This window comes from Lactuca virosa, chromosome 9, assembly GCF_052849685.1.
Source record: "Lactuca virosa cultivar CGN04683 chromosome 9, Lactuca_virosa_CGN04683_v6, whole genome shotgun sequence".
Classification (NCBI taxonomy): Eukaryota; Viridiplantae; Streptophyta; class Magnoliopsida; order Asterales; family Asteraceae; genus Lactuca; species Lactuca virosa.
The window spans coordinates 173,514,573-173,525,522 of NC_136434.1; the positions used below are offsets into that span (position 1 = coordinate 173,514,573).

The window sequence follows — 10,950 nt, forward strand, 5'->3', positions numbered from 1 at the left end:
AGTGAGAAATATATTACCCTATTAAGTCATTTTTTCGGCTAACCTGGAATAGCCGGTCATAAGGATTCAACGTGTACAGTCTACAAGTTAAATGGGTAAAAAAAACGTTATGTTCAAATATTTACAAATCAAAATATATATTACTCTTTTAAGTCATTATCCTTTTTCGCAAATATTATTGCTAAAGTCCTTAAAACCTATGTTGGTTAAGATATTATTATCATACATGACAATTTTTTCGAATAAAATTTTTTTTGACAATTTTTCCGAATAAATTTTTTTTTGTCTATTAATTAACTTTACATAAATTTTAGAAAGTTTGTAGTTTGTCTTTTTTTTTTTCCTTAAAATAATAATAATAATAATAATAATAATAATAATAATAAATCTTCGAAAGAAGTGGTTTTAATAAGAACTTTTTTTTACGCGCCATTCCGTTGTACTCATTGAGGATTACAACCAAGCATGTTAGTCGGCAGGACTGAAATTAATGAGTCGGTCCTTTCATTCCTCATCCCAACCCCTTTAAGAAAATAAATTCCAAAAAGCAATAAAGCAGAAAAATATATTTAAAAAAAAAATCAAAGAAGAAGAATAAGGCCAGAGGAGATTGTTTGTTGTCCATGTTAAGTAAAGCCATCGTTTTTCTGCATATATATAGATACACATAGAAGAATAAGGCCAGACCAGATGACCAAAGCGTCGCCGTTTCTGGTGTCGGTGCTTCTTCTTCTTCTGTTTCAGCTCATCAATGGCGAAGACCCATACAGGTTCTTCACTTGGAATGTCACTTATGGTGATATTTACCCTCTTGGAGTTAAACAACAGGTTCCTTTTCTTTTTCTTTTTCTTTTTCAACAAATCTTGCTTCCATTGATGAAGAAGTAAATATTAAAGAAGAAGAAATATCGATTTGTCTGTGCAGGGGATATTGATAAATGGACAGTTTCCAGGGCCTCAAATTGATTCTGTAACAAATGATAATTTGATCATCAACGTTTTCAATAGCTTAGATGAACCGTTTCTTCTTTCCTGGTTAGTTCTTCAATTTTCTATGTGAAATTATGACTTTTTTTGGTTGGGAGTTGCAGGTTGTTCATAAAATTTTAGCATGCTTTAGCGACTTGTACTCATACATATTGTTCTTGTAGTTCACTATGCTATAATGACTTGTACTTTATTAGATTAAATCGCTTTTTTAATGACTTTGGGACTTGCAAATTCGTCTTCATATTCAACGTGCTTTATGACTTGTACTTAATTTTGCATCTTCGTGCTTTACTGACTTGTACTTTAGGAATGGGATTATGCAACGGAGAAACTCATGGCAAGACGGCGTTTTCGGTACAAACTGCCCGATCCCGCCGGGGGGAAACTTCACTTACAATCTTCAAGTGAAAGATCAGATCGGTAGCTTCTTTTACTTCCCTTCACTTGCTTTCCACAAGGCTGCCGGAGGCTATGGTGGCATCAAAGTCGCTAGTCGCTCAGTTATTCCAGTTCCCTTCTCACCACCTGCCGGAGATTACACAGTACTCGCCGGAGACTGGTTCAAGCAAAACCACACTGTGAGTCCTAGTCTTTTGAGTAGTCTAACTGTTCTATGAAATGCCGAGCTGAAAGTAGATCGGTTTTTTTTTCCTTTTTTCTTTTCTTGAACTTAACAGGATCTAAAAGCAATTCTGGACAACGGGCATGATCTTCCGTTCCCAGATGGCCTTCTAATCAACGGGCGTGGATCAAATGGCTTTACATTTAACGTTGATCAAGGTTCGTACTTTGTAAAGTTCAAATCTTGAATCACTCATCGTGTTAATAATCAACATTCAACAAGATTGTTGATTTTTCGTTTAAACTATTTTTACAGGTAAAACTTACAGATTCAGGGTATCAAACGTTGGTCTAACAACTTCAATAAACTTCAGAATCCAAGGTCATAAGCTAATTCTAGTTGAAGTAGAAGGAACTCATTCACTACAAAACACATATGATTCAATCGACATCCATTTGGGTCAATCTTATTCCATATTAGTCACTACCGACCAACCTCCTAAAGATTACTACATTATCGTCTCAACCCGATTCACCACACCAGTCCTCACAACCACATCGGCTCTACACTACAGCAACGCAGTCAGTGGTCTCGATGACACACCTCCTGGTGGACCCACAACTGAAATCGACTGGTCACTCAACCAAGCAAGATCACTCAGGTAATTCAAAATGCCTCACACACCAACTGTTCGATGAAATGCCTCAATGAACTTAACACTTAACACTCACATACATGTCTTTTTTGTGTTGAAATAGGCGAAATTTGACTGCGAGTGGACCAAGGCCAAACCCACAGGGGTCTTATCACTACGGGTTGATCAACACGACTCGGACAATTAGGGTTGTGAATTCTGCACCGGTTATTGGTGGGAAGCAGAGATATGCGGTTAATAGTGTCTCGTTTGTTTTACCAGATACACCGCTTAAGCTTGCTGATTATTTCAAGATTTCGGGTGTTTTTAGTCTTGGTAGCATTCAGGATGGCCCGAGTGGTGGTGTGAACCTGCAAACCGCCGTAATGCCGGCGGATTTTAGAGGGTATGTGGAGGTCGTGTTTGAGAATCCGGAAGATACCGTACAATCTTGGCATGTTGATGGCCACCATTTCTTTGTTGTCGGGTAATCTTTTATTCTGCAAAACTCACATGACAGAACAGAATAGGTTGTACTGTTTTTGGCAACTGATATCCAAATAACTTGTTACATTGTGACAATAACAGGATGGATGGAGGGCAATGGTCAGAGGCAAGCCGGACTAGCTACAATTTACGCGACACAATTTCACGTGTTACCGTACAGGTACAATCTTTAATCCCAGGTGTCAACAGTTGCAGTGTGGGAGTTCTAATTTCAACGTGGATTGGGCTCTTTGTGGGCATTGGGCTTGTTGTGTATCTGATTTACATCTCACATGATGTTTCTGATACGCAGTGTGGTCCAGCTCAGGGGTTGCTGAAAATTTGGTATTTTGGTTTCAGGTATACCCGAAGTCATGGACCGCGGTTTACATGCCTTTGGATAACGTGGGAATGTGGAATGTGCGGTCCGAGAATTGGGCTCGACAGTATTTAGGTCAACAGTTTTATCTTCGAGTTTACTCGCCGGCTAATTCTTGGAGAGATGAAGCTCCGATTCCAAATAATGTTATTCTTTGTGGGCGGGCGGTTGGACATCAACCTTAAAATTGGTTATAAAGTAAGCATTTGTTTAGGAGTAATGAAAGAGAGGCTGTTTACGAGGTTATATACAAAGAAATTTCGAATTAGTACAACATATTTTCTTTGAATTAAATGTGGTTAATTTGGTTGTAGCAAATGGTTCAATATATTTATTTTGGGGTTATGGAATTACATTTATAGTGCAAAAGCAAACGGTAATCTATATGTATGTTGTAATTATTATAAACTCGAGCAAGGTATCCGAATAAAACATCTCAATTGATGAACTCGAGCAAAGGATCCTAAAATTGGCCAAAAAGTGCAAAACCCCAAACAAGAAGCAGTAACCTAACCACGTAGTAACTACCGGGGACATCTGACGTAATCGGTCTACCAAATGACTATAAACAACGTAGCGATAAATTTATGAGGAAGTAGTGTGGATGTATATTTACCACAGTTTTTACGCATGGTCAATGTGTTCCACCTTCCCTAGTAAGAAGAAAATGTTTACACTAACACTTCCACAATTTCATAAAAAACATCCCTACACAATATCATAAAAACATCCCTAGTAACCAGAAGAAAATGTTTACACTAACACTACCACAATTTCATAAAAACAAGTTAAGGGAGGTAAGAAGTAGGCAGATGCTAATGGTGATGGTAGAGAAACAACTTTTGACAATGACATCCTACATAGAAAGATAGAAAATAAACGTTGTGAGTAAGTGTCCACATTGAATAATAAAAAAAAAAACTAGTTTGTCCCTAAGGATGTCATAAAGTCTTGTGGGATCCCGAATCCGTGAGGCCCCGATCTCATATGGGGAATATTTGTTAAAAAAATTAGGGTGGATGTATATTTACCACAGTTTTTACGCATGGTCAATGTGTTCCACCTTCCCTAGTAAGAAGAAAATGTTTACACTAACACTTCCACAATTTCATAAAAAACATCCCTACACAATATCATAAAAACATCCCTAGTAACCAGAAGAAAATGTTTACACTAACACTACCACAATTTCATAAAAACAAATTAAGGGAGGTAAGAAGTAGGCAGATGCTAATGGTGATGGTAGAGAAACAACTTTTGACAATGACATCCTACATAGAAAGATAGAAAATAAACGTTGTGAGTAAGTGTCCACATTGAATAATAAAAAAAAAACTAGTTTGTCCCTAAGGATGTCATAAAGTCTTGTGGGATCCCGAATCCGTGAGGCCCCGATCTCATATGGGGAATATTTGTTAAAAAAATTAGGGTGGATGTATATTTACCACAGTTTTTACGCATGGTCAATGTGTTCCACCTTCCCTAGTAAGAAGAAAATGTTTACACTAACACTTCCACAATTTCATAAAAAACATCCCTACACAATATCATAAAAACATCCCTAGTAACCAGAAGAAAATGTTTACACTAACACTACCACAATTTCATAAAAACAAGTTAAGGGAGGTAAGAAGTAGGCAGATGCTAATGGTGATGGTAGAGAAACAACTTTTGACAATGACATCCTACATAGAAAGATAGAAAATAAACGTTGTGAGTAAGTGTCCACATTGAATAATAAAAAAAAACTAGTTTGTCCCTAAGGATGTCATAAAGTCTTGTGGGATCCCGAATCCGTGAGGCCCCGATCTCATATGGGGAATATTTGTTAAAAAAATTAGGGTGGATGTATATTTACCACAGTTTTTACGCATGGTCAATGTGTTCCACCTTCCCTAGTAAGAAGAAAATGTTTACACTAACACTTCCACAATTTCATAAAAAACATCCCTACACAATATCATAAAAACATCCCTAGTAACCAGAAGAAAATGTTTACACTAACACTACCACAATTTCATAAAAACAAGTTAAGGGAGGTAAGAAGTAGGCAGATGCTAATGGTGATGGTAGAGAAACAACTTTTGACAATGACATCCTACATAGAAAGATAGAAAATAAACGTTGTGAGTAAGTGTCCACATTGAATAATAAAAAAAAAACTAGTTTGTCCCTAAGGATGTCATAAAGTCTTGTGGGATCCCGAATCCGTGAGGCCCCGATCTCATATGGGGAATATTTGTTAAAAAAATTAGGGTGGGGACGAGGACTGGAAGTCCCGTCCCCCCCCCCCCCCTCCAGGAGGCCCCGTTTGTAACATCCAAAAAATTCTTGAAAAATTAAAACTTCTAAAATCAATCCACAAATCATCATTGTTTACAATTTAGTTTTCAAAACATGTTTAATATCAGAGTTTTCCCCAAAATCATAAATCCAAAACACAAGTAGGTGCACGATCATGCATTCGCCTTCCCGCGATCATTTGAGGTACCTGAAACATAACCCAAAACTGTAAGCCCAAAGCTTAATGAGTTTCCCCCACGGTACCAACACACAAACTAATAACACATATACAATAACAACATACTATGGTTCCAATCAACCATCGGGTTGGAATACCCCAGGCCCATCAACCATTGGGTTGGAATGCCAACATACTATGGGTCCAATCAACCATCGGGTTGGAATGCCAACATAATATGGGTCCAATCATCTTCGGGATGGAATACCCTCAGGCCCATTCAACCATCGGGTTGGAATGCCCCGGCCTGTTGGCTTACGTACAAAGCAGTGAAGCCTCAGCCACCGACCAAACATGTGCACATATAACAGATAATCATATAACAGTCTACAACCAGTCAAACAGATCTAACAGATCACCAAAGCATAACATCATCCTATATACCAAGATACCGATCTAACATATCACTAAAGCATAGCATCATCCTATATACCAAGATATCGATCTAACAGATCACTACAATACGATAACATGCATAATCGGATATCAATACAATTAGCCGGCATCGGTTCCTTCGACCCGCAAGAACCGTGAGGAAAACTCACCTCACAAACTGAACAGAACTGATGAGGCCCGACTCTGAATCTCATCTCTCTAAACGATACCTATTTCCACCAAATGACCAATTCCATTAAAATCCCAAAATACCCAAAACGTCCTCAAGGTCAAACTTGGTCAAAGTCAACTGGTCAAACCCACTAAGTCAACTGAGTCAACCCAGCCGAGTCAACTCAACAAGGCTAACCCATGCGAGTGTGACAACCATCAAATTTCGGTCAAGTCAAAGTCAAACAAAGTCAACTAGTCAAACCGGTCAACTCCATTAACCCTTGTATGATAGGGTTTACGTTATGTAATCACTGTATAATTCGCTATTTTAATGAGAAAACATCATTTGGAAAGTTCATGTGTTTGATTTTCCTTAGCCTTAATAGTGCTAAACAATGAACCAAAGCGATAAAACACTATTGCACAATCATCGGGATTGTGTAGGTTACTAAATCATGGCTTAACGGGGTCTATGGACCTTGCGTTGCGAAGTCGGACACTCAAAAAGATCACAAACGAAACCTCTCGCAATCTCATTCAAACCCTACTCAAGATTACTTGATGCTAATAGGATCGAAACTCATACACTACGATATAAATTGACGTTAATAGCAACATAGTATAGTACAACGTTATAACTATAATCAAATTAAATTATGATACCATATTAAAATCAAATCAAAGTATAATGCTCTAATTAAATTTAAAAGAATCAAACTTGAATGCTATAATTAAACTTCAAATCAAAGTAGATTGTTATAATCAAATAATAACTCATCTTTTATAAAACTCCATTTTTATAAACTTTACATTAAATTTTATAAAACTCTATTTTTATAAACTTTACATTAAATTTTATAAAACTCTTATATTAATTATGTAAAAGATGCTTGTGTTAGTGGGAAATTATGAAGACCACCAAAATCAAAAAGATTATTCCCATGGTCTCCCACTCACACCTCCCATCCACTTTCCTTTCCTTTTTCTCCCAACACATTATTCTCTTCACCACTTAAACCTTCTCTATTCTTTCTCTCACTCTCAATCTCGAAATTTCCTCCAAGAATACTCATATTCCATCCAAGAACAATCTATTATACTCAAATCTTCATCCCTCTTGAAGCATTCATCAAGGTATGTTGTTAAAAGTTTCATATTCATACAAGAAACAAATTAAATCCACCAAAATATCTAAAACTCATTTTATGCATAAACCTGATTTTTCTCTGAATCCCATCAATAAAATAAGAAGTTCTGGAAATTTTCAGAAAATAATTTATTTTTATTGAATTACTATAATTATTGCAATAAAGTAGGGCAATAATTCACATAAAATACTTTTTGCATTCAATAAATTCTGAGAAAATTCTGGGATGACCTGTATACTGATTAAACATGATATATGAAGTTTCATGCATTTATATTACTTTTTACTATTATTTATGATTTTATTGATTAATTAATAATGAAATATATAAAAACTACTTCCCATAGTCACAAATATCTGAAACTTATACACTGAGCTCTACATCATGTTATAAAACTATGGTTAATTTTACAGATTTTTTGAGAATCATTTACTATTTTTCCCGAATTTTGTGTTGTTTAATCATTAAAATATTAAATAAATACTAAAACAGTTCAGAAAAATATACAAATTTTACAGTAATTCATATTGTATGAAATAATGATTTCCTAATAATTTCATAATTTTTCAATACTGTTTACTATTTAAAACTATTTTCCTAAGTATTTAAGCATGTAAAAATGCATTTTAATGATTATTTCATATAAATAATTGTTAAAATCTGTAAATAATTATAATTGGGCAAGTTATTATTTTAATAAGAAATTATTAAAATCTGGCCTAAATTGAAAATATAAATTAATTATGCAAAGTAAGTAATTCAATTTAAAATTCATTTAACAAATAAATACCTTAATATTATAATCAAAATGAATTATTGTTAATTCATCTAATATAAGAATATGTGTCTAATTATTTGTATTAATACTCCATTCTCGTTTAGCAGTTCCTAAACCAAAACTATTAATTATATTAGGTTCTACGTCATTTTGACCCGAATCGTCTATCGTACGACACACGCATTTCGTTTTGGGACTAATGTGAGTAATCTACCCCATATTTTATAATTTTCAATACTTTTGGGGTGTATCATGTGGTTCTAATATGTTCCAACTTCATTTTATTGTTTTATCACAATTGAGACATTGTTGGGACATTTATACGTGAGTCATTAATTGTATAACTATTGTTTGTTTACGCTACATGTACTTGTAGTGCATTACCATTTTTAGTCTAATCTCCATGACTATGCCCGTATTCTTGAGGTACGTTATGGACAATAATAGCGCTATTGGGTTGACCACCCCGCCTTGGGACGCTAAGGTGATTGATCGCACGTGGTTGAGTGTGTATGATGATTAGATGCTCCATCCTATATATATTTATATATATATATACATATGTATATATAGGGTGAGGACTTATTGTTGTTGTTATCATTTGTTAATCAATTTTTGATTTATAAACCGTTATCTCAAATACAATTGTTTGCCGACTTCAAAAGAAAACAAATTTCCAATTATAAAGGTTTCAACTTCACAATTTTCTCTACTAAAATTAGATTACTCACCAACTCTCGTAGTTGACCTGTTTTTACCCATGATGCAGATTTGAAGAATGAAGTTGATGAAAAATAGGTTGTGCCTTAGAAATCCACAAGACTATTTAAATTTGATGTAATAAATGTTGTTCATATTTGGATTTGTATTTGTATGTTGTGGATCTTGTTTGCATACTTAGTACTTAATTGAATCTAATCATATTATAACATAGTTGTCATGAGACTTTGAACAATATATCACGTCTCGATCGATTCCGACAAGGATCGGGGTGTGACAGATTGGTATCAGAGCCCTTGACTATAGGGAATTAGGTTAATTGCCTTGACCTAGTCTATAGCCTCTAGGGTCCTCTCGTATGCTAGTTTATAAAATGCACACACAACTGCATGCAATTCGCACTTAGAAAATCCTAGGAATACCTTTGTGTGTTAATTGCTCCCTTATGTGCATACGTATTACTCCTGACACTTATATGTGTGCATACACTTGTGAATATTCTCCACTTTCTCTGAAAATCACACACATACTCAAGTTGTTTAACAAAATGTATATACATATATGTATTCCGTAGAGCTCATAGGAAATTCAAAGTCATCCACTCTAGTTGGGTAGGATCATAGTAATGGACGCGTAGTAACTGGAAGGGGGAGGTGCCGGTAGCCCGAAAGTCCTGACTAGGTAAGCATTCGTATACATCCCAATCAACCGAGGGACCAGTTTGCTTATCTGGGGACCAAAGGCGAGAGTTCCCAAACCTATAGGCCAAAGCGCGTCATTCACATTACTTTTGAGCCATCAAAATACCCGACCTTATCAAACGTATCCGAAAGGATACACTCCAAAATGGCCAACTCATTGGACTATTAAGTTCCCTAGTGGGCCTAGAAGTGGGAAAGAAATGTGAAAACTTAGTTTTGTGGGGGCCCACGCAAGTGCTACATGTTTCACATTTAGTAACCATGGAAAGCCCAAAAGGTGCCCAACACTCCTAACCATGGCCCAACAAGTGTTTTACAATTATTTTACCCAACAATGTCTAAAAAAAAAACTTTATTTCCCTAATCAATTTACAAATAACTCACAAGTCCATATGCGTGTTTCTCATAGTTGACATGTTCCTTGTTTGGTTGTGGACTTAGGGTAGACTCATTAGGATCAACAGTCTAATAAAATTTTAATTACACATAACTGGGGGCATGTCGAGTGAATCTTAGGAGTGGATCAGACATGGAACAAATCACAAGATTATAATCAAGTTATTCCTACTAAATTCATAAGTCTATTTATATAGACCTCTGGTATAGAGTCGTCAACGTAGTCGTGTCGGCAATCTAGAATATAGCTAAATACATAATACAAACTATAATACCCAAATTATACAAAATTTTCTGCATAAAAAATCAATAGACAAACACAATGAAACTAAAAAGGGTATCAATCTATCAAGAGAAAAATACATACAATGTAGATTAAAATCCACTAATTATAACAAAATGGCTAAAAGAAAAGGTAAGAACTAAGGATTGTTAAGTCCTCTCTTCTTATAAATAGCTTTGAAGCAAGCTTGCCTAAGCTTCTTTGTTCTTTCTGTCAATTCCATACCTGGCAATTTCTCCATCATCTTCTTGTGCCCTGCTAACGTCTCTACCTCCTCCTTTAATCCCAACTCCTAGTTTTTTTAGGTAGATGCAATATATTTTTCGTGTGAGTTCATAAAATTTACAATGAGTTAAGTTTATGTAAATATAAATCAGAAATCGTAGTAAAACAATTGATTCGATGTGGCATATGCCTAGGGCCTATGTTTATGTTATAAAGAAACTAATAATTAAAATTTTAGAAAATACCAAAACAACTTTGGTTACCAAGTGCATGCATACATGCATGAGTAATGTATAGAAGGTTATTATCGTAGTTTACCTTGGCATTTTGAATGAGGGATTGAAGGCTCTTAAGTTTTCTATGAGGCCATCTGTTTATGTTTAGCTCTCTGCATCTTTTCTTCAACAATGTTAACCCTATCCCTAGTTCCTTTGCTGCCATGATTATCGGCATCTCAAAGTACTTCGCTATCTCTTCAAACTCCAATGGTCTCAATCTATTTGCCACCTTCCGGCCACCGTGATCAGTGGTGGCAGCACTAGAACTACCTGTAGCCTCACCGCCGGATTTACAGTCTT

At 35.5% G+C, this 10,950-nt stretch overlaps 1 protein-coding gene across 1 annotated transcript; it reads left to right on the forward strand.

The window, feature by feature from the left end:
- Positions 1-500: 500 nt before the first annotated feature.
- On the forward strand, positions 501-3,404 carry LOC145136701 (L-ascorbate oxidase homolog). Its single transcript, XM_079070808.1, has 8 exons — positions 501-828; positions 926-1,035; positions 1,298-1,568; positions 1,668-1,770; positions 1,868-2,213; positions 2,311-2,673; positions 2,775-2,853; positions 3,033-3,404. Exons 1-8 carry the CDS (start codon positions 691-693, stop codon positions 3,234-3,236), a joined length of 1,614 nt encoding a protein of 537 aa, XP_078926934.1. The 5' UTR covers positions 501-690; the 3' UTR covers positions 3,237-3,404.
- Positions 3,405-10,950: the final 7,546 nt, after the last annotated feature.

Bases quoted from the DNA above. Each gene is read 5' to 3' on its own strand.
- LOC145136701 (XM_079070808.1), top strand. From the start codon at position 691: ATGACCAAAGCGTCGCCGTTTCTGGTGTCGGTGCTTCTTCTTCTTCTG. The intron at 829-925 runs GTTCCTTTTCTT...TTGTCTGTGCAG, and splicing joins CTCTTGGAGTTAAACAACAG to GGGATATTGATAAATGGACA. The intron at 2,854-3,032 runs GTACAATCTTTA...TTTTGGTTTCAG, and splicing joins TTTCACGTGTTACCGTACAG to GTATACCCGAAGTCATGGAC.